Here is a 25,435-nt window from a genome sequence, read left to right as displayed (position 1 = left end):
CCATTTGAATATAATTTAGGTCCTTTTCACAAAATGGTGTACAAAAAAAAACTTATCTTATTAGTGTAAAGTTTCCGCAAACCAAGTAGTGAAAAATTTTCATTGAAAATAAATGTAAAAATTGCACTTTTCAATCAAAAATTATAAAAATGCCATCTACAAATGATAAGTTTCATATTTTTGTTTAGAATCACTTTGAAAGTATGATTATTATTTTTTTTAATTTAATTTTGTAGCTGCTTTAATCAAACAATCAAACACATTTAAATTTTTCGTAAATTGATATGAAATAAAAATATATTGATTGATAACAAATCGATCACTTTGTAAATTTAATGACAAAGGAGTTTTTAGTAACGTTTTAACTTTGAAGATATTAAAAATATTATTTTATGCGTATTTTAGAAGTTTTATTTCTATATTTAAAAAAAATATTATTTCTGAAACATAATTCAATTTAATGGGCCTTGGATTTGAGTGCATCTTCATCCCCTGGTGGTCTTAAAAGGCACCTGACTGACACTTCTCGATCAAGTTCCGCATTTTTCATGGATTCGTCTCCAGTTTGAACTAGGGCTGATTTCTCATTGCGAGGCAATCGGACGGCCGTAACGGCGGAGGCATTATAGGCCCCTCGGGGGCCCTAATGCCCTCTCCGCCTTCGAAACATCCAGTGCTATTTTAGGAATCTTGCGTCTTGAGCGACATTGTATATAAAAAAAAATAGAATTTTTCATTAAAAATACCTTGCGTATCGATAAATTTAAATAACTTAGTGTATAAGCCTTTTTGAAGAAAGTAATAAAACTTTTATATTCCTTTTACTTTCCGCGATGCTATAACTATATCTCCTCTTAAAACTTAAAGTAAAGAGTAAGTGACACTTAGATTTAAATAAGATAGAAAGAACGCGTAACCTCAACTCCATTTCTGAAAGGCCGTTTACACGTAGTAAATACAATACTGTTTTGTCCCCGGACTCGATTTTTGTCCACGTCTAAGAAGCAATTTATAGAACGTAAAAATGTCCGGAGACATCGCCACCGAAATAGACGAGCAGGCTATCCTTGGGACAATGATTAACCCTACGTGAACGTGCCGCTCGCAAAAAACCTAACTGCCAAAAATAGCGGCAGAAAAAATCCTTTTTATTTTTAAGTTGGTCCTTTAACTATTCCAATACATATTAATGAAATTTTTTTATTTTTTTAAATTCGTTCGTAACGATTTCATTTTCGTAGTGCTCGCGAGTTTGGGTCTGTTTTACTGTTTGAAAAGAAGCACGAGAATACAACTTACAACAAAGAAGACAGAGACGCTGTTCTGTAGCTTGTGTGAAAGAGAGAAAAACAAAAGAAGAAATTCGTTCAATCAGTCGGGATTTGGCAATAGGCGAGAGTGCACGCTAATTATATGACCGGCGTATTTATAATTTTTTATTTATTTTGCTAGAAAATTATATTATAATTATTAAAAATTATGAAAAAGGAATTATTTCATTATATTACGTCTTTAACTTAAGAATATTATGTTTTTTGCTTGAGGTAACACGATTTTACCGCACTGCGTGTAAAGGAATTTTGTAGCATAGCCTTTTAAGGGTTAATTTACAAGTTTTCAAATAGTGGATGAACATATATTAAGTTCTTCAAAACGAAAGTCATTTTCAGGAGAAGTGTCCAAGTTTGGAGTTTGTCTAAGGGAAGAGACCATTGTGGGAGACTGATGCGGAATATTGCATATATTTATATATTATTTAGCGTGTTATCCAAATGTTTATTAAAATATGTATATGTTTATGTAATAATTATTGTTTAATAATATGCATGTTCCACTTTCCATTATGTTGTATCCCAACTCAACACAGGGCTGTTGGCCCCATAAAGTTAGGGATACGTTATTGTTTTTTTGTAATATGTATATTTGTATGAATAAATAAAGTATTCATTTAAAGTGTTCTGTACTAAAACTTACACACGCAAAATGTTTGCTTTGTAATGCAGTGGTAAGCATGCTTGAATGCTTACTATTGCATAAGATACAATTTTCTAGAGATTTTTTTCTGCCATTTTCTTTTTCAGAGTATCTAATCTTCTCACATCTCTCCCTAAACGAAAGAGAACAAGATGTTGTAGACCTTTACGGGTTTAAATTGGTTTCTACAAATACGAAACGATCCATTTGCAGTATTGAACCTGCCCCTTTACCTTTAAGGATACGATTCGTTCAACACTTCATGTGGTAGGGAAATATTGGATATCAATTATGCATGCAATGAGATTTTACACCGTAAAAGGCTTTATGGTATTGGTTTTATAAGATATTTGTGAATTTTTTCTGTGTCTGAGTGAAATTTGTTACTATTATTTCTTGAATCAACTTACATTACAATTACAATTTATATTAACACTTACTTTTATTACATATATATTTACATTAATTTACTGTTTACATTACATTTCTTTTTGAATACATGCCAACTCTTTTTATTCTTCCTACACTCAAGCATCTCTTTATAAATTTTTACACCTGTCTACTCAAGAAACTTTGGAATTCTCTATTTTTATCAAATGGCAGCCTTATTCCATTCTTATTTATTATGAATTATGAATATGATTTTTTTATTTACCATTTTCTTATAGAAGAAATATTTAAGCATTAGACTTCATGTTGTTGGATATAAATAGATACATATAAAACAGTCATACTATGTATCAGTCTCTTTTTTACTGGTATCAAATTGAGTTCTTTTCGGATTTTTACTATTTTATAATATTTGCACCCTGTTTTAGTTCTTTTATATTCAATAGACCATTTTGCAAATTGTACAAAATACATTTTATTTGTTTTTAAAGTCAAATAAGTAAAACCAGTAAGTGGAGATTGGCACTCAAAAAATGCTGAAAATAGTATTTAATAACGGGAAAAATAATTATTTAGTTACATGAACTCGTAATAAGACAATAAATATATTGGGATTCATAATTCCATTTTTTTTAATGGTCTATTGAACATAAAAGAACTAGGACAGCGTCTGTTGTGTAATCTGTTTGTTGTAGTGCAATTCTGATAATTTTATAGAATTATTATTTTACCAATGTTTTGTTACAAGGTTGCGTGTATAAAATATTTGATAACTTACATATTTATCTGAAGTTTTATTTACAACTTAATTGACCAAAATGAAATAAAATACAATGAATGAATACCGAGCACTGGCACAGGTACTGTTTGAAATCAACTGTAAAAATTGGAACAAATTTACGTTAAATGTTATAATAATAAAAATAACAACCTCATTTCGAAGACAACCGGAATCAATGCTGGTCGGAGAGAGTGAAAACTTAGTTTCTCGGTCGTTGGTGACGTGTTGCGCTTTTGTGTTGGTAGGCCGGGCATCTGGAGTTGCATATATCCAGTGTTGCAAGTCTCTATAGTACCTTTCTTCAGCAATATTATCGTGGCTCTATTTAGAAATACATACTTGCAATTTATTTAAATATACGCCATTAGCTAAAAGTAATACTGTAGAGCAGTAATCTGTATTTGGAATAATTATTGTTTTATAGATGAGTTCCGCAGTTTTTCTTTCTAATTTATTCCTCAATCTACCGAGAAACAAAGAAGAATACCGTTTTATCTAAAATAATTTTCACAAGAGTTACATACTCCCTAGTAAAAAATATTCTCAAATTTACTTAACACATAAATATATTAATTAAAAGTGTTATTTTTATTTCTGATTTGAGAAACAGGAAAAAAAGCTTATAAAACTATCGACAGAATAACTTTTACACATTAAAATTGACATATTGCAACAGAGATGGAGAACATTTATGAGAAAGTAAGATGGATGTCTAAACATTTAAAAGGCTTATGACCTGTCATTACCTGATTTGAGTAGCCATATTACATATATACTGTGTAATATTCATCATGGAGTTTAACAATTCTTTTTTTTAAATTTCATTGAAATTATTTATTTATACATTCTTTTTGATGTAACTAATTTTATGTGTTCCACAAGAAAAAAGTACCTAAATAATTACAATTATTTTTATAAATGAAAAACTACGTAACGACAGTTAGTTATTATTTATTAAAGATATAAGATATACGGAGATTGCGGCCTCCGTGGTGTAGTGGTCAAGACGCTTGACTCACACACGGGAGGTTCCGGGTTCAATTCCCGGTGAGAACACAAAAAATTTAATGTGATTTTTCTCAAGCCTGGGTGTTCTGTAATGTAATTCATAACTATAATTGGGCATCCTGGCCTGTTGTGCAAAAAATAAAAAAAACAAAAAAAAACAAACAAATTAAACATTAAATTAAAGGAATGTTTTATAGAAAAAACAGCGAGATAATGTGTAAAGGACAATTAAAAAATGACAATATTTTTTATATTTTGTTACATAAATTCTATTGATACTCGTTTTAATAATAATTAAGTTTAAATGCTGTACCTCTCTAAGTAAAAGATTATGTCTTTTATGGAGAAGTACAGCATTGAAATGATAATTAAACATGATATTATACTTAATTACGTATTGAAACTGATATTTCTGTGTCCAGGAGAATAAATAATTAGTTATGTGGGTGAAATAGAACCATAACCTGGGATGAGTGTTTTCAACTCGATGGGTACTCTTAAGTATGTAGAAACCTCGAATAAGAAAATCGAGTGGAGATAAGTCCGCTTTATTGTGTAGCGGTTGGCGCAATCGCCAGCCATTTTTAAGGTCCCAGATTCGATTCCAGATAAGATTGACGTGAAAAATTGATTTTTAGAGTGGTTAAAACAACAACAACAACTACAACTGCTGGTTAATTTTTAATAAAGTTCCTTTGATAAAAGAAAAAAATAAAAAAATATTTCCTTTTTTCTGGACTAGCACCTGGGGCGTAAGACTGATCACATTACCTTCATGTAACAGAAGATCGAAATATGATGCAATTGATTACCAATACTGTGCTCGATGCACCACTGTATACATGAATGAGGATGGTAATTATGATGAAACTTAAATAAATCTAATATATATTCAATTGAAATAAATGAATAAGTGAATTTACAATAATTTCACTAAATGTTATTAAATATTTGACGACAAAGTTAATGCTTTAAATATTATTATACAATTATTTCTTTAAACGAAATTAAATAGATAGGTACTAAATAACTGTAAATCAGGTTTTAATTTCACCCAAAAGTAATCAAGAGAAAGGTACTATTACATTATTTATTTAAGTAGGTACTTCATTTACGAACCATTTACACAACCCTGCATTAAAAAAAGGAGGATTTTCAGTCTTTAATCTTACTCCAAGCGGTGTTAAGACAAATTAAGTGTATTTCGGTTCATTAGCCTACCCCTCGTTATCCGTAAAAACTTAAAACTTAAACCCACCCTTAATTCAAATTGCTTTACGCGCCGTCGCACAGGACATTTAAAAAATGAAAATTCAAGTGTCTTTTTTGGCCCAATTAGTCTTTTACGGAAGTGCTTAAGGTTTAAACTTAAAGTCATTGCTGCGTAGGTTTATTTACTGATATAAAATATTTATTAAAAAAATAAAAAAGGACAAAAAAAATGTACATACGTATAAGATGTGAGCAAGTATCAAACAATTAATAAAAATTGAGACAAAAATATATTTTGGTCAATTCTTTACAAGGTCTGCACTTTATATAAGACCTCCAAGTATGTAGATACATCACAAGGCTCCAGGATTTTCACGTTCACTGCTAATAATTAAAATGTGTTTCCTCAAATTTTGTCGGTGGTTCATCTCATAAACTCTTCATTAAATACTTGTCTTGGAAAATTTATTATGTTTACTGTAGGTACGTATTAAATTTTATACAGTACTTAGAACGTATGTATAAATACAATATCTAGGTGTGTTGGTACGAATGAGTACACAAAAATCTGGAAAAGGGTCTGAAAAAATGTTACAGCCTTGCATAGACGTATTTTTTTGTGTCCGGACGGACGATAAAAATTATACCCAAAATTGCACTGGGAAACACGAATAAAACGACGACTTTAGCCAAAAATACTGCCATACATAATTTCAGACAAACACAACATTACTGCATTAAAAAAGCAAAGACGTGGGACAGTTAAAAATACTATAAAATGGACTGAAACACTGCAATGACCTAATTTGCAAGTTGAAAAATTACACTGGAGACAATTTAAAAATCAAACGGAAAAAAGCATATGTTGGCTTTACTAATCAGACGCGACATAACATGACTAAACCTTATAATATTTCGTTTATAACCCTACTAGGCTTGGAGGCGCAGTTGGTTAGATGGCTAACTGTGAAACTGGCGTCGCGGGTAAGATTCCCGCCATTTGTAAGAAGGAAGTCTAGGAAATATTTTTTTCTCGATGGTCTGAGTGTTGTGGTGTATTTTATATAATTTCCTTCCACACCATATCTTTCCCATCTGCTGACAGGCCTATAACATAGAGGCTTAGCGAAGTATTCCTTTTTTTTTTTAAATAAACTAATTCACGGGTGTTTGAAATAGTAAATTTGAAAAAAAATTAAAAATCATTATTCGGTTCCGAGTGTAAAACAGTGTTTTCGAGATGATGATTCCTGTACAATAAAAATCTTAAAAAAAGGATATCCAGTGAAGATAAGTTTACCTCGTAGTTTAGTCGTTGTCGTTTTTGCCTACCTACTATGTTTGAAATCCCAGATTAGATTCCTGGCAGGGTAGACGTGATATACCTATTTGTTCAGAAGGTGGTTCTACAATGCAATATTTCATTGTTTATTGACTGGCACCCGAAGCCAAATACTGATCACTTTTATTTTTAAGTAACGAAAAATAACGCGCTGCAATTTGAGTTTCAATTCAGTGCCCTATGTATTACTGCGTGCGGATAGGGGTTAATTTATTAGTAACAATTTCCAATTTAGAACAGAAACTGAAAGTACCACCCACTTACCTGGATTCGTTTTAGAGTTCTTGTGGCCTCTTTTTAGATACGCGCATTACAAATGAAACTTTTTTTAGCATTAATGAACGGTTAATTACTTTTTTAAATTTATATATTTTTTCCAATAGATTCGCGTTTTCTTATAATTCACCTATACTTACTGCATTTAAAACCCACTATCACAGTGTATCTCGGTATATACAGTCAATTTGTCTTTCACCCTTAATCTTATTTCCCGATTCAGACGGCGATAAGGTATGTTAGTTCATTAGCTTGTTAGTAAACCAAGAGAAACAAGTCTGACCGGGAGAATTAGAGCAGTAACCACCCCTCCACCGACCATTTTGTTAAAGTTAAATATGCATATTATAGATACAACAGTTACTATGATTATACATTCTTCATTATTTTTAAGAATGCTTAAGTTGAGTTATTGCGTTGTTAGTAGTAGGTATTAAAATATTTTTGCCACGCCGTTTTACTACAGCGCTGGAAAACCAAATTTTTTAAAAACGGTTTTAAGTTATTAAAGTAATCAAAACACGAAGAATATGGGATTCCAATAGTATTACAAAACAGGTTGTAAATATGTTCAATATCAATTTGTATAAAAATAAAACGATTCTGAAAACATACAGTTTTCACGAGTAGGGACTTAGTAGTAACTTTTCAAATGGCGTCATTTTCGCGGAAATAGAATTATCTGCGAATTAAGAAAAGAAAGTGTTATGGGAATTTTATGTTAATTCAATAAAGAAAGTTTCCTTGTAGGAAGGGGGAGACAAGAAAGAAATGAAGGGACATTTAATTGCCTATCACCCTTTATTCTTCCTTGTCGCCTGGTAGTTGACGTTACGCCAAAACTTTTATTCGTACTAAATTAAGGACATTTTACCAACGGACAAAAGTGATGATACCTAACTATAACGTATCTTTAATTGACAAATATTTTATTTCGTTTACTTATTTCTATGAAAAACCATTACAATTTATAAAAGAGGCATTAAAATGTATTGTTTTCCAAGTATTTATTTTATTAGATAATTGAACAAAGATACATACTTTAAAAACACATATGATTTGTAGATATTTGTCGGTCCAATATAGTCTTTTCACGTTTATTTATTATTTTTATTTTTATATAAGAAAAAAAATACTATGACAACGGTATTTTTTTTTCGTGCGCTGCCGGATAAACTTTCTATAAAGGTTTGAAATATGTATAATTTTAATTACCCGAAAACGAGACGTTGTGTCCGAAGTGGGACAAAGGGCACATGTGACGTTTTGGCGTCAAATTTGTACGCAATGTTTGTTAGAAGCTCGGTCGACGGTCGTAATGCGTGACGTCAAAATGACGTGATGCCAAATAAGATAAAATGGCGGCCTCCGTGGTGTAGCAGTCAAGACGCTCGACGCTCATGCACGGAAGGTTCCGGGTTCGATTCCCGGTGAGAACACAAAAAAATTCACCTGAATTTTCTCAAGCCTGGGTTTTCTGTGATGTAGTTCACCACTGTCATTGGGCCTCCTGGCCTGTTGTGGTGCAAAAAAATGTAAAAAAAATGAAAAAGGGGCGTTTTGTATGTGCTCATTTTTAAACCCGAAAATTTTAAAAGACCACTCATTTTGAATACAATAATAGTTATATCATTGGAATCGTAAAAATCCGCCTTGAATATAAATTATATTTTTGACGTTATTCCCGAATTATGAAAATATTATATATCACATGCATATACCTAGACACCTTTAATTACAAAATTGTACAGAATAGCCAGAATAAAATTGACGTTTAAGTATTTTTTTTAGTACCTGCTTACTCTTTGAAAAAATAAGTTGTGTACAATGTACATACGTACGTATAGAAAATTGTTAGTTGAAGTTAGAAATGGATCATGAAATACTGTGCCTATCTTGTTAATTTAGTAGTATAAGTATAGTAGAACTCCAATCATCCGAACTCCGACTATCCGAATCGCTTTCAGAATTTCAGAAAAAAAAATACTGAAACGTTCTGCGATTCGCAAAATAACGACTTGCCGGCCCGAAAACGGATGATGATAGTCAAACAGCTTACTTTTACCTAGATGTTCAGCATACAATGTCTTAATTTACAGTACGATACGTTCATACTGTACTAATGTTCCTACAGCACTTGTAACTACGCTTAACATGTAATAGTGTTGCCTTTTTATTTAATTAATTGAAAGCCCATTTTTCATTTTCAATCATTTATTTTCATTTTCAACATCCATAATTTATTCAAACAGAAACATTTTTTCGGAAAAAAATCCAATAAGCTGAATTTTTAGTTATCTGAGTTAGTTAGTTGATTCGGATAGTTGGGTTTCTTAGACACATGTTCTATTCCCGAAATGAGTTTTATTGTGTATAACGGCATAAAATATCTCATAAAAGATGTTTTTTTTTTCAGGACTTTTTTTAAGTTTAAGGACTAATACTTGGACAGTCTAACACAATACGCCTCGTTGCATAGTGGCTGGCGCACTCATTTATCATGATTGAGGTCTTGAAATTGATTCCGAGCAAATTTGACATAATATTTTTTAAGTTATGTAGTATTAAACTGCGAAATGGAATTTTAAAGTTTAACTTTATTAATTATGTGTCCAGGCGGATGAAGAATACAGTTATATGTGTATCTAATATAACCAGAACCCTGGACGAGTGTTTTCGACTCGATTGCTGCTCTCGGGTGGAAATCCTGAAAAAAGAAATCGACTGGAGATAAGTCCACCCCATTTTTTAGTGGTTGACGCGTACGTCTGGCATACTTAAGATCCTAGGATCGATTGTTGGCATGGTGGATATGAATTGATTCTTTAAAAGATAGTTTAAACTGCCATATTTTGTTTGTGCAATTCTGAACTATAATAAACGCCAAAAAATATCATGTGCAGGAGAGCGCTTTTTTTGACTTCACAAGCGGTACGTTCCTGAGTAAGTATTTTTAACGCTAGTTAGTGTTAAATTATTAAAAGCAAGAAAATCCTGTTAATAAGTATGATTGCCTTTCAAGAGTATCCTAGGGGTTTGGGATAGTTAAGATAAATGATTTAGAGTGTTTGGCGTAGGATAAACGAAAATTATTTAATAACTTCAAAAGTATTGTAAAAATAACGATTATGCAGAAAAGAAGGGAATTTCACAGAGAATCACATTCTTTAGAAAAAGCATTTCGAAAAATTGGCGTTTAGGATTTTTCAGAATCTAATGGACGATTTTATCGTTCCTAGACTGGCATCTGTATATACCTAATTTTACGTTATTATTTTAATTATTTCGATATGTATGAATTAAGGTATTCCATTTTGTAATGTACATATATATGAATAAATAAAATTTAAAATTGAAATTGAAATTAAAATTGAAATTGAAATTGAAATTGAAAATTGAAATTGAAAATTGAAATTAAAAATTGAAAATGAAAATTGAAATTGAAAATCCGAAACGTAAGAGTTACCTTCATGTAATAGATGGTCAAAATATGATGCATACGATTCACTAATGCAGTGCCTTATGAACCACTAAGTGCGTAAAGGGGAATGATAATGATAATGACTTCAATAAAGTCCTATTAGGTGCACAACTGTTTCCACTGTTTTTTTTCTATTCCACTGCTATGGTTGTCTTTGAAATGAAAATCACAGTTTCAGGGCCCCGGTTACAATAGGAAGTAAACATTTATCTTTGATTTTATCTACAAAGTAAAATTAAGTTTGCTGTATGAAAAGCAAAATGTGCATACAATTGTTTCTTCTAAACATGTTCAATTATAGGTACCCGACGAAAATACTCGAAATGCTCGTTCAAATATACCGATTGTCGTACACAAATATCGGTTTTTCTTTAGTCAAAGATAACTTTGTTAACTTCCCATTGTAAATGGGGCTCTGAAGCGTTAAAACCACTCACACATGTTCTTTTACTAATACACAACATAAGTATTTGAGAACGTTTGGGGAATTTAGCTCGTAAACTGACATTTTCAATCGATAATAACTTTATGATGCAGACACAAATCGACTAATGTTTGTATGAGGTTATATTGAAAGATGCCCAAGTTTATTGTACGGCATAAATTATTTATTTATTTCGACCGCTACATACCGCTTAATCCATATACAAAAACGGCGGAAGCAAAGTTGTACACCTAATAGATATTGATTTATCAAGTTGATGAGCCTCCGTTACCATTTTACATGAAGCCAAATTAGATTACCTTTTGTAGACATATAGATAAGTACAAATGTTAATATACTTAGGCATACGAATTTAATTATCTAAAATATTATTGTAACACGAGTAAAATATCGTTGGTAATTGAAGTATCCGAACTCAACAGGTTCCCATATTTAAGTGGTGACTTTGATGAATCCCTTTTGGGATTAAGTCCATATAAGTCGTGATTTATGGAGCTTAAATCATCCCTAACCCACGATGACGCTATTCCCGGCGAAGGACCCGCCTCGAGTTGCGACGCCGGAGACCGCTCGCTTCTGCGTCGAAATTTCCCTAAAGTCACCTTCACAGGTCAAAGTATTGCTCTACTCTTCTAGCAAATTGCTTTTCAAATCTCCCGTCCCATTCTGAAGAGGATTGCGAAGGAATCCGCTGCGGAGGTTTTGCGCTATGCGCGTTGGGCTTTCTTCATAAGGCCCGATACACACTTGCTATTTTTAAACGACGAAAAAATTGGGTCAGTTATTAGTTTTATAAATTCCGAGAAATACAATAATATTTTTTGCTTGTCCAAATCCTTAACGACTTATTTCAACATTGACAGAGTGGTGAATATTATACGAAATATTTATTTATTTAATTTATTCTACACTGTTAGTACGAAAACTAACTTTTACCTCTTGAGGCCAATCATCCATGCTACTTTCTTAGCAAACGATGCTGCAGTGATTCAATATTATTTATCCGGCTTATATAGAGGGGAGACCAGATCACGGAGGCATATTCTAAAAAAGGAAGAACAAATAAGCAATACAGTGTTTTAACTAGATATACATAATAAAGACTTGTTAATCATTGTATCATTAAAGGTAAGTTTACATTCCATGATAACTCCAAGGTCCGTATAGACTTGACTTCATCTTAATTAATATTTTCTATTTCGTAATCAAAGGAGATAGGTTTAAAATTAAAAAATAATGTACAAGAGAATCAATATAAACGGTGTTTATGTACACGCCCAGTTAGCCAGTTAAACTCTTCGTAATATTTCACACTGAATTTACGTATGATAATTGTCAAACTTTATTTTTGTAATAACTACAGGTAATTAAGATATAAACTTGTCCTTTAGTTTTATCCCGATAAAAGTTCACAGAGGAAACTAAATGTTTTTTTTAATGGTTTAACAGATATTTCCTTCACCAGCACCAATATCACGGTTTTCCATGTCCATTTTTTTGGAAAAATTAACGCAGCACAATATTCTTGATTGTATGAAATAATAAATTCGGCATTAGACATTGAAGCATATTTTTTCATTATTAATTAAGATGAAACTGCAAGATAGCATTATGCGCTCGTTTGTTATTTCTAAGATGAAGCCTTGCCTAAGAATCACTAATACTGACGCTTTATCAGCTGAAGTAAAATGTACACCAATACACCCTTAATCTACTTGAAAGACTTTCATTCCGTGTGCCATTTAGATCGACAAGACAAAACCTTCTGTTTTACACAGGCAACGCGTCAATAATCCGTTTAAAACCATCTACAATACCTAGAATATACGAGCAATATACTCAATAGATTTACAGACGCTGATATTTGTCATGACAATATATGTAAATTTAAATCAAAAGTCATAGAAATATTGAGAGAAGTAGATATTTTAAAATATTTATTATTAAATAAATTTTCTTCATATCTTATCTTTTTCATTTGTTTTATTCAACATAATTCAAATTATTGTCTTAAGTGTAATAATTTTTTTTAGTGTGTGTCCTACACTTATACACAAAGAAGTTGTTAATATGTGTTGTATATACTGTTTGTTTATCCAATAAAATACATATATAAATACAACATACCTACACATTCCTTATGGAAAAAAGAACAATATTAGTAAAGTGAAGCAGACATTCATAGTTTGTTCCTTAGACACAGCTAGCCAATGGCGTCGCGCCAGTCGGTACGACGCGACAGAGTGACTAATTTATGCTCAAGCATTGCCTCTATTTTTTTATTTTTTTTCAATTAGTTTCTTGCTGAAGTACTTTCTATCAGTTATTTTCAATTATTTATATTTTTTATCTACCTACGTACTTTGCAAATAATAATAATTTAAAAAAACGTAGTTTTCTTTCAAAGGCAGACCTTTCTATCAATACGAGCTTTTTTTATGAAACGTTTTTCATTATTTGTAGGATCCAAAAAAAGGCTTGTGAAAATCAGGTCTTAGGGCACGACCTCCCCCACCCTAGTCCGGCCCCAGGAGGCGGAGCCAGCCCGTTGTGCCCTTCCATTGGCCCACGGCCCGCTGAGGCCGGCCCTAATTGGCCGGCGCCCGGGACCGCCCGCCGGCCCTGAACGCTTTTCCCACAAGGACCTTTTTGAATTCGCACAAGCCTTTTTCCCAATCCCGCGAAAGTGAGTGTTAAATATTTGAAAAGGTGGAAAACATTTACAAAAACAGAACGAAAAATATTAATCAACCCTAAATTTTTTTGAAACGTTTGCCTACAAAATGCAAACTTTTTCATTTCCAAAAAAGCATGCTTAAATGAATATAATATCTATATTCACCTGTCCATCGACTTAAAAATTAGCATAAAAATCGAATTGAATGATTATTCTACAATCTACGCATATTTTCACTTAGGTAGCTAGGTATTAAATTTATGGGTATTTTGTTTTCATTTGACGCGACATAAAATTATGGGTCCATATTTTCTACATACTTATCAATTTTTTAAGTTTTGCTCAAGTGATAATTAAATACAAGTTAGATTTAATTTTAACATAGCCAGTTATTTATATACATATAGTTTCTATATATAATTTTGGAAATTAAAAACATTTATTTCGGGGATTTTTAACTACTTTTTCTAGTTATTCGTAGTTTACGAGTTTTTGAAATTTAGTATCTAGGTACCTGTCTCTCCTCGAACAGGTAAAAAATAATAGATACTTAAAATTTAAATGTTTTTCTTTGTAAAATAAATGCGATTTTTTTTTTGATGTAAGCAATTATTGGTTTTATTATTTTTTCATAAAATCAATTGCTTAAAATATTGAATTTACGGTACCAAGACGTCCAAATTATTTATAAAATAAATCGTGAGAATTCCCGGCGAATCCTTTGCGAATCACGGCGCGCTGGGGCAGTATTCCCATCCCGCTCTAACCTCGCCCCCGGGGGCCACGCCCCCAGGCGCCCCGCCCCAGCAGGCTGCGCTGGTGGAAACAAAATCTCTGAGGCATTATTCCGCCGCCGCCCGCCGTGGGACGACGCCTTACCCAGCGGACGAATATTCCCGAACCTAGTAGCGGAGATTGCCGATCGTCACTTGTCAAACGAAAAAAAAAAACAATTGACAATCGGGGAAATTTTTTACGTAAATTGCGCGCTCAAAAAAATTCACTCATCTGATTTTAGGTAAAAAAAAACGGCAAAAATTTGTGATTTTTTAAAAATCAACGTAAAATTTTATAATTTTATGACAAACTTTTAAAAAACGGACCGCTTTAATTTTAAATAAAAATTCGAATGTTTGTTTATATAAAATAACATGAGAAAAAATTACTCGAAAATTGTGTACCCGAAATTTTTCAACGGCAAAATTTTAATACATTTTGTGATTTGAAGTGAAGTGATTTTTCGCACGCGTTTTGCCGACGGAAAGTGTTGATTTAACTCGCGAGTGTTTTCGTTACATTTTTGGTATGATAATAATTTCCATATAGTTTTTTGTGGTGTTTTGGCCCGTTGAGCGCAAGTTTTAGAGACAGGGTTGCCAAAAAGTCAAGATTCGGTCTGACGAGCTAAACGCGGCCGCGGCTGGTTATACCGGTTCGCCATGGCCACCCCTAGAGCTGGATCCGGTTGGAGCTTGGGGACGGAAGCTTTATCCGCCTGCTGGACCGCGGTCGGCTGGTTAGTTACCACATTTTCATACACCAACGGGTCACTTACTGACATTTATTTATTTAAGATATTATGGTGCAATTTCAATGAACACCAAAAAATGTATATTTATATATTTTGGTTTGACCGAAAAGAATAGGTAGCAATTTTGCAATTGTGTATTTACCTGCATACTCCCGTCTTATTTATAAAGAAATGGTTTGTAAAAAAATTAAAATTAATATTTACAAGTTTTAAGGAATCCATATATTTATTTTAGGTATATAAGTGCAGTGTTTCATTGCGAGAACTTAAAACACCTTTACCTTTACATTAAAACAAATATATAAAATATTTATCAAATAAATATCGGCTTCTAAATTCAATATGTCTACCTATAAATTATTTTTTTAATGGTAAAGCCAACATTCGAAATGCAGATACACACTTGTTTTTACAAAGCTATTAATTTTATCAGAACTATGTCCTTTTTAGCCAAAATTTATAAAAACAAAAAAAGTTCAAGAATAAAATGACGTCTGTGTGGTACCTACCCCAAGTAAAATGAGAAATAGGGATTTTCAATAATATAATGTGTTCTAATAAATTATTTTCTCTAATACGTTGTTTTTAAAAAAGGTGTTTAATTTAAAGCTACTTGATTTTTGTAAAATACAAATTAAATAACTTTTCAAATATTTTTAAAACGTTTATAAGCGATACAAAAAACGTAGGTTTACCTTTGTTATGATTTTTTCTACTGAAAACATTGTCATGGTTCTTTTCTTTTAGTACTGTGTAAATTTTATAAGTTTTTCAATGAATTCAGTAAATTATCAGACACAAGTCAGCCTGTTTGCGGCTGATTAATTTTTAGATTAAACAAATTAAAATCTTACTTGACAAGGTATTTTGTAAAGTCAAGTAAATGAAAGAATATAGGTGCATCACACATTATTTATTCAACCTCCAACATATACAAAATAATGCTCACCAACTAAATAAGTAAAACATAAAATTTGTAACGTATAAAATTAACTATAACTATAATGTACATATTATTATCGAAAAAATACATTTAAAACTTTTTCGAGACCAGATGATTGAAAATTGTTTAAAAATCTGTTTATTTATTAGTTTAATTAAAAACGTTCGTAAAAATTTTTTCGACTGATGGCAATAAAAGATTATATTTTTAACGTTTTTTTTAATAAACAAAGTGTGATTATTTCTTAACTAAATTTATTAAATATGTGTTGTGACTATTTATTTTATTAGAGTTGTACTTGTTTTTTTTATATTTAAAATTATAAATCTTTCTTCGCTGTTCTCTAAAAAAAATATTTATATTCTCCATATCGAAGAGAAATTTAAAATTTTTACTAATTTATAATTATGACATACATTTATAATTAAAAATAACATTACCACACGGTGATGAAAACAAACAAATATTTTAAATTGATCCTACTCCGCTGAAGCATAAAAAATCTATTTACCTACCTATGTCTAATATTCCTAAAATTTGCCAATCACAAGATGTATTTTTGTTAATGTTATAATGTATTTTTTACAAGGGGGGTTGATGTTTGGCCTCCACCACGGAGACGCTGGGGGGGCTTTGCACGCCCAACCAAGAGGTCCCGTGACATCCCTTAAAGAAGAACCCCTTGCACGAGCCTGGATGCAACCGACGACGTTGGTCGACAACTCAAAGTTAGTATTTTTTAATATTGCATGGCGCATCTACCAATTTTATTGTTTTACCACACAAAAAACAATTTCCTAATACATGTCAGGTTGTGTTTTTTCTGTGTCCGGTTATATGAAGAATACAGTTCTTTTTGTGTTAAATAGAACCAGAGTCCTGGTCGAATTTTTCCAACTCGAATATTAACCTCGGGTAAAAATCATGAAAAAGAAAATAGAGAAACGATAAGTCTGCCTCGTAGTGTTTTGGTTGACGCGTTTGCCTACCGTACTTACTGTTCCGGGTACAATTTTCTGTCATGGTTATTTATTTTCTCTATTGATTCAGAGTTGACTTTGTGGATTGGCATTTTTAATAATAAAATATTTGGCACCACTCTGTATTTCATACATGGAAAAATACACAATTATTTGAATTATTTTAATAGTTATTAGCGACTTTTTAAGAGTGACCTGAAAATGAAGGCTGATGCATAATATGAATATATTATTTTATACCTATATATACGTGTAAAATATATATTATATATATGGTAACATCATGTATATAACATAACGTAACATTTTGATTTCAAAATCAAAAACAACTACAGCACAACATCATTATACTTACAAAGGAATATTTTTCTTTAATGAAGTGAACAAAAAATTAAAAGTGCAGTCAGGAATTCAACATATTTAAGAAAGTAGCTAAAAGTTATATTCATAATTCTTTTTTGTGTAACACTGATTGAAAACACCGTACATTATTTTTTGTGTAATTTATGTCTTAAACAGAAAATATTTACTTATTAAAAATAAAATAAACAAATTATTATAAGTCACTCCCTATTTGTACACAATAATTGTTTTTTTCTTTTACGTAATGAAAAATGTAAATGTAAATAAACGTATAAAAAATTGTATTCAGTTATAATATTGTTTCTTGTATTTTTTAAAAATAAACTAAAAAAAAAAAAAAATAATAAAAACATGTCATGTATGTTAAATCGTGGGAACGAATGTATAGATTTTCAAAATATGTCAAAAATCTCATATCGTATTTTTTTAAATAAGAATCACGCCAAAATAATATGTAGATTTGAAAATGAGAGTTTTTTATTAATAAAAAAAAAAACTTTAATAAGCTCTTCTATAGAGCTGATAAAAGCCGCTGAGGAACATTTTCCTTTTCACCGTCGACATAAATAGGTACATACAAAACATAAGCACACACATATTTGTTCTCATTATTTGTCATAAAAATACTAAAAAGGTACCTACGCGTACAACAATCGTTGAAAACGTGTGTATTTTTCATTGGGTAATATTTTATTACGTTTTTAACTTTTATATAAGTTTTGTATCGTACACCCAACTTCATAAAAATTATATTTGTTTTTACAAGGTTATTATTAAATTATTCTGATACAAAAAATTTGTTTTCAGTGTTACTATCATTAATTCTACGAGTTTTTAAATAAAAAACCTTCAGTTTTGGGAGAACATTCCACCCTGAACGGATCTTAAAAATATATATAACTGTTCATTGTAAATATGATTTTGAGTTTATATATTTTTTTGACAGCCGTCGATGAGAGGAGTGCTTCCACAAAACGACAATTGATTGTATTATTTCAATGCAATAAACATTGGTAATATTAAAGACAATGTTTTTTTCTTTCATAATGATTGATCGTAAGGTGTCATAAGGTGAATGCGAATTCAATCTTTAGGTTATTGGCCGGTCATCATACTGTTTTATTTATCTCTTAGTGGGTAACCTAAAAACATGCGATCTGAAGTCTGGACGTCAAGACTTTATTCGCACAATGCACTTTCTCTTTTTACTTTCTTTTATTCGGAAAAATCGCATATTTATAACAGTAGTGACACTAAACTAAATGTCTTTTAGATTGACTAAGGAAAGTGATAATCAATTAAACAATACTCCGTATGATAAAATGATTGCTTTAAGAAAATAGTACGTTTTTCTTAAAGTGAGAATCCTGAGTTTTTTTTTTTTAATGTAGTGTTTCACGTTTATTCTATTAAAATAACACAATTATAGTTTCGGGAGAGCCCTCTTTCCATCGACGGGTGATACAAAACTCTTTTCCCTTTTGCTCTCACGAAAGTATCGTTGTGTATAGAATAAACATGTAACATTAAGAAAAAAGTTTTTAATTTTAGAATAATTCAGAATGAAGTGTAGCGAAGTGAATGCCGATGCAATCGATAATATTCTTGGTTTAGACCATGCATGGCCAACCTCCGGTCCGTAAGACGTTTGGATCCTGCCTGATTTCAAAGGGAAATTAATAAATGCGCTCGGATCGTTGGAATAATTTCAATGTACAATACGTCAATTTATTTCTTGTAAAAAATGATTTTTGAGAATTTGAATAACTCACAGGCGGAACACGAAAATGACTTCAATCCTGAGTGCGTAATCGTGTGAAGCGTTAAATCCCTTTTAAAGGAAATTAATAAATGCACTCGGAAGGTTGGAATAATTTCAATCCAGAGCACGTCATTACGTGTAATATTAAATAAGATTTAACTGGACTAGGATTGCAGTTATTTATCGAGAAACAGAGCGCATCAAATGTCTTTTTAATTTTTACTGAATTTCTGTGTTATTTTTATATGGTGTTTGCAGACTACCATACTACTACTAACAATACATATATTTTAAGACGTGTGGATGGGAATGTTTATAATTCAAACTAGAAAATGGTTGCCCATGCCTGCCTAAGATAGTCAATTAGATTTTTCAATGTATTTAAAAATAATAAAAGTGACACTACTCAAAACCAAAAAAAAAGTGTTATGCCACTATTCTTGTAAAGGTGCAGAATGGCAATTCAAATATACTTAATTCCGTGTTAAAAAAGTGTTTAAGGATAGGTTATATATTATAGCTACATAGTCACTAGTTTCTCTACGTCCGCCAAAAGTCGTGTCCTCGTTGAGATGGGGACGGGGGTAATTGAATTAAGGGCGGTCACCTTTTACTCGCCACGTCATTAAGAGCTGTTCAAACATAGCAAAGGTGAAATACTTTAAGACGGCCTTATATATAAATAAGTAATTGGAGAAAAAACTCTCACGAAAATACTTACAAATTATTGTACTCACAAGAACGTAATGAACGAATAAAACGTTTACCTTAAGTATAAAGGAAAATTTATTTATCATTATCATTTGCCGTTCTGCGCCCAGCTATGCATAGAGCACTACACCGGTACTCCATTTACAGCGTAACTGGATCATTTTTGTTACATTGAAAATGAGGTTAAAGTGTCAATTATGTGCAGTGAAATATTGCCGTCTCGAATCACAATATAGAGTTGTATTTTGCGTTGAACCTGCCAGAAATCAAACCCGAGATATGGTAGACTAATACGTCATACACTACACTACTAGGCCGACTTATCCTAACTCAATTTCCGATTTCAAGATTTTCACCTAAAAATACCCACCGAATCGTTCAACCAGAGATTTTTTAAAGAAATATTAGCGAATTAATAATTTACCTTAGTATTTTAATTACGGGTGCCATTTTCAACGAGTTGGGAATCGAGTAAGGGTAGAGTAGGGTTTGAACCTCGAACCTCTGTTCCGAGAGTCCGCGACACTAGCCACGGGACCGCAACCCGATTCTCGATATATTTCTTCACCAACCTGGATACCGGCCCTGTGTGCAATCAGGTGCGGAAACGATGATAGACAATTAATGTGACGTGATAACAATGTATCATCTTCCAGCCCAGTTTCATTTAGTAGAAAAAAAAACTATTCTCATTTAATTTAATATGATCACATTTTAAACAAATGGCGAGTATAGGGAGGAGCTGGTGGGTTATTATATTATAATATAAAATTTAAGATTCCAATTCATTTTCGGCAAATGATAAAACAACAATTAAACATGTCATACTGTAGGACCTCAGTGAAACATATCGTCGCTTAGCTTACATTATAATTTTTGATATTTTTACTGGACGATGTAAAAAATGTACATTTTATTGATCTAAAGAAAAATTAGACTTAAAAGTGTTAATAGGTGGTAGTTTATGGATAAATATAGCATATTAATACATTTAAAGGCGTAATTATTATTATTATTGTCATCTTGGATTCAAACTAAAGATATGAATTTTTTTTTAAGATTTTAATAATAAGGAATTTTTTTGTGTTTAAAAAAAAAAAAAAAAACATTTCCTTTTTTAATTACTATTAAAAAAAACCGTATTTTCTTTTACAGAATGTTTTATTTTTTCTTTCTTATGTTATACAAAAATATTATAACTGTCCATTATTTACTATAGGAGCAAAAATTCATTAACGTATTCTAGTAAACACACAGACAGGCCATGCCTTTGTGGGATTTTTTTGTTTACTATTTTTCTATTAATATGTATTTAAAATGTAATTATGCTTGATTTTTTTAATACCCTGTTTTATTATTATATTCATTGTAAAAAAACAAAAAAAATATTAAATAAATTCAGTTGAGCTTTCAATAAAATAAACAGGTTTTCGTCGTCCTGTAAAAATAACAAAAATGACTTACCCGGTGTTATTTGCTAAAGGACGATAAGAAACTTTGTTTTTGTCTATAATGTATATAAATATAATAAATACTTATCAACACATTTGTCTTTGTCCTTTATAAACAGAAAATAGAATTAAAAAAGTCTTTTGTCACAATAAGACTATTAAAATGATTAATTAAATAATTTTAATGACCTTTTGACTGCAGAAAATATTTTAACAGCAATAGTTTGAACTTCAACTGAAGATCGTATTTTTTTTGTAAAACAGGAGTCTATAGTCTAGATAAATAAATAAATTGTATGTGATGCTTAAGGTCAAATCAGAAATAATTTTAATTGTGACTATGCGATACCAGGGCCTGAAGAGGCTAAGATGAGGTGCAGTGGTCGACTGAAACAAGGTTTTCAGCCAAATAAGTTAAAAGTCACTTCAAAACCCCCAAAACTAGGCTTTTTTTACTATTAAACATTACGAGTTTATTAAGATGAGTGTAAAATAAAATAAACAATGAAATAAAAGACATACGTTTGATGATTAAAATTTGTTTATTTTAAGTACTTTTTAGTACGTTGTTTATTTATTTAACACTTTATATACATATACAATATATATATATTTATATATATATATATATAAGAGCGGGCATATTGCCTTAAGGAAATTTCTTCCTTACTACTCAAACCGTTCAGTTTGAGAAAATTATAACTACATGGATATATTGAATCTTACAATTTTATACAAAAATTAAAAACAAAGATTATCAAAAAAAATACATTAAAAAAAATAACACTATACTATGAAGAGTGGAGAGGGGATGGGAAGGAAAGAAGAAGAATAAAGGAACAATTGAAATATTTAGATAGTGACATTTCAATCTTGACTTAAATGTAAATAAAGAAGGGGCGTCTCTAATATTAGTGGGTAGATTATTTCACAATCGAGCGGCTACTGCTGTGAAAGAGGAGGCAAGAAAATTAGAGCTATGACAGGATATTAAAAGGGTTCTCTTGTTACTAGAACGAAGAGATAGTCCGTGTTGTGAAAGACGTTGGATGAGCTCTGTCAGATAAACAGGCGAAGTGAGATTATTTAAAATATTGTGAAAAAGTGACAGAATGTGAATGTTTCTTCTATGCCTGATACTGAGCCAGTGTAGTTGCGTGCGATACTCGGTTATGTGGTCAAATTGTTTAAGATCAAAGATATAACGAATACAAATATTCTGCAATCGTTCTAACTTATCAAGTCATTCAGAGTTAGCATCTGGATAACATACATCTGCATAGTTAAGGAGTGGAAGAAGTAAGCTCTGTTGTTATGTTATGCATATAACTCAATAGTTCTTCAATGTACGCTAAAGGAATATTCACTTATTAACTATAAAGGAATTACAAACACATACATATGAATGATCTTAGAACTCACGAGAACTAGAGTCACGAGCCGTAAGATGCACCCGAGTACAGCAAACATAATCCGATTCATCCCAACCGCAGGCTTCGGGTGAGCCTAAGTTTCGGTCAATTTTTGGCCGAAACTGGCCGAAACTGAAACTGAAACATCGATCTGTCGCTAATGATTTGTGGAGAAAATGAGTATTTTTAAGGAATCGTGAAAAAACATACGTAGAATAAAAATATTTTTATCACGATAAACTGCTACATAAGTAATTTGTCGTCAGGTTCTCAGACACGAGTGTTGTTTAAAATAAAATCCGTTGACTTTACAAATAAAAATATTTCTAAATATAAATAAACGTTTCTAATATTATTGACAGTTTCCATCAAATGAAGTTTCTTCTAAAATAACTTTATTAGGATCCTTTTATAGAACCCCTTGGTAAGAGAAAAGCCAGTTAGGCGAACAACAATATTGATGTGAAGTATAATTGGATATACCAACCCCTATTTTCTTTATCTATTATGTATTGCTAATATCCCTTTAAGCAAACACCACAGATCTCTCCGACAACCGGTCAACTATTGCAAGTTTGTACAGTGCTTACTTTGGCAAAATAAAAACAAAATAAAATTATATCGTACCTACGTAGGACCCTCCGCCTTGTAGTCTAGTGGTCAGCGCGTTTGTCTGTGATGGATACGATTATAATAAAAATTTTAATAAACTTATCAATGAAACTTCTTGGTTTAGTTTTACTTTTTATTATTTTGACCAACGAGCGCTTTCGCCTTAGTAGGCATCTTCAAGACTGGTGAATTGTTTACAAAATTTACAGTTTTTATACTATTCTTAACATATTTTAGAGATAAGATCAAATTAGTATTTTAACAGAGGACAGAAACATAAATATCAAAATAATAAAAAATTAAACTAAACCAAGAAGTTTCATTGATAAGTTTATTTAAAATTTTATCATAATCATTAACTTTGGAGTTTTATAAAAAAACATCAATATTATTATGATGTATACGATTACGATACAAATTCTATTTTTCACACGGAAAACTTAATGATAAAATTTATCTTCCCATTAAAATACGGACCCTAGTCATGTTAAAAGCAGACAGAGCCGAAGGCCATGTATGGCAAGACGTATGAATGTGGAAGAGGTTAGGAATGTATGCCAGGATAGACGTGTGTGGCGGTCCATCCTCTCTGCCTGTCCCTACGGGGAAATGGCGTGATGGTAGAAGTAGTAGTAATTTTGCATTGGCTTCTTAATTGTCACTACCTTTTTTTTGTTTACTGGGCGTCTTTCGGATTTATCGAACATTAAAAAAAAGAATTTAATTATTGACTTATCTGCGCTGCTTGTCCAATTAATCCAACATATTTCGGGTTGCCGCGAATTTGTTAAACAATTTAGCCTCCCCACCGGCGATGAAAACGCGGTTAATTAATCTCGTTCCACCACCAAATCCACCCCTGGCTTCTAAAGGAAGGAAAAATGAGCTACATCACCCCCTCAACACCCGCCCGCCTCCTCCCCTGTCCAAAAGACGGAGTCATAATTAACCTCATTACCTCTGCCGGCGTTAAAGAGAACTAATTGTATTACTGTAATGCGATATTGTTTTTAATTAAATGAGGTTTGCGAAAGTGGTCTGACAGGCCCACCATTTGAGAAACTTTATTTGTCTGGGTTTTGGAAGCAAGCGTTTATATTTTTCGCCTAGCAAAAGCGCACGTTCAAGTATAATTTTTATTCGTAAATTTATTCTTTCATATGAGCTGTTACATTATATTCAATTAAATCAATAAATCCATAAAACTTAACTAAAATTGTAATAATTATTTTTTGGAAAGGGTTTTTCTATCGAGGAATTCACTGTCAATTCAATTATACAATGTATGTATAAATGTATGTATGTATATTTGTTCATTCTTTAATTTTACTGCTTTTTTTTTTCTTTATTTTCCTTAGAAAAAATATTTTTAACCATTTTATTTAGTTGTCTTGAGTTTTTGGTTTTCTTTCTTCTTAATGCTATTTTTTTTTCAAAACAACAAAAACAAATAAATATACATTTTTTATTTTATTGTATTATACATTATTTAAGAAAACAACGGCATTACAGAAAATATTTACACGCTTTTAAGAATCTCATAAGCCATTTGTAGTTTTCTAGTCATAGATAATTTTTTTACAAATTATAAATTATGTCAACTAAAACTTTGCCAAAAAAATATTTTTAATACCTATGAGGGAAACCGATCGGAAGATCCACTATCTTTTAAACGGTTTTCTAGTATGTGGAGGGTGTGTTTTTACTTAAATATGGATCCCTGAACTAACACTTTACGCGTGAGACTCACCTTTCCTTTCTGTAACAGATGTTCTAAAAACGCTTCAATTGATTTAAAAATTCAGTGCTCTATACACCATTGTGTATAGATAACGGTTTGATGATGATGATGATGTATGTAGGTATGTACCTTTATTTAATATCTGAGCACCTTGTATTTAAAAAAAAGCATTCTGAATCAAAAGCTTCGCTTCTTATCTCTCCAAAGTGTCACATTTATTACGGCGAATTTACAATGGAAAGCAAACAAAAATACACGGGATAATTAATATCGGGAGTAATTAATTGCTGTTTTGGGTATGCAGAGAAGGCGTGGGTGTGTCGTCACGGAATTAAATGGCAAG

General features: G+C 31.4%; 1 protein-coding gene across 1 annotated transcript in view; it reads left to right on the top strand.

Moving 5' to 3' along the window:
* The first annotated feature begins 14,466 nt into the window (after nucleotides 1–14,466).
* The window catches only part of LOC148283339 (transcription factor collier-like), a 71,258-nt gene continuing 60,289 nt past the window's right edge, over nucleotides 14,467–25,435 (top strand). The window contains exons 1-2 of the mRNA XM_088223662.1: nucleotides 14,467–15,102; nucleotides 16,650–16,788. Coding sequence (XP_088079788.1) covers nucleotides 16,658–16,788 — 131 coding nt within the window. The 5' untranslated portion in view covers nucleotides 14,467–15,102; nucleotides 16,650–16,657. The remainder of the gene's footprint in view (nucleotides 15,103–16,649; nucleotides 16,789–25,435) is intronic.

The sequence above is a fragment of the Micrasema longulum genome, unplaced genomic scaffold (assembly GCF_059751315.1).
Source record: "Micrasema longulum isolate JH-2025_06_02 unplaced genomic scaffold, ASM5975131v1 h1tg000247l, whole genome shotgun sequence".
NCBI lineage: Eukaryota > Metazoa > Arthropoda > Insecta > Trichoptera > Brachycentridae > Micrasema > Micrasema longulum.
This window is presented reverse-complemented; position numbering and strand designations above follow the sequence as displayed.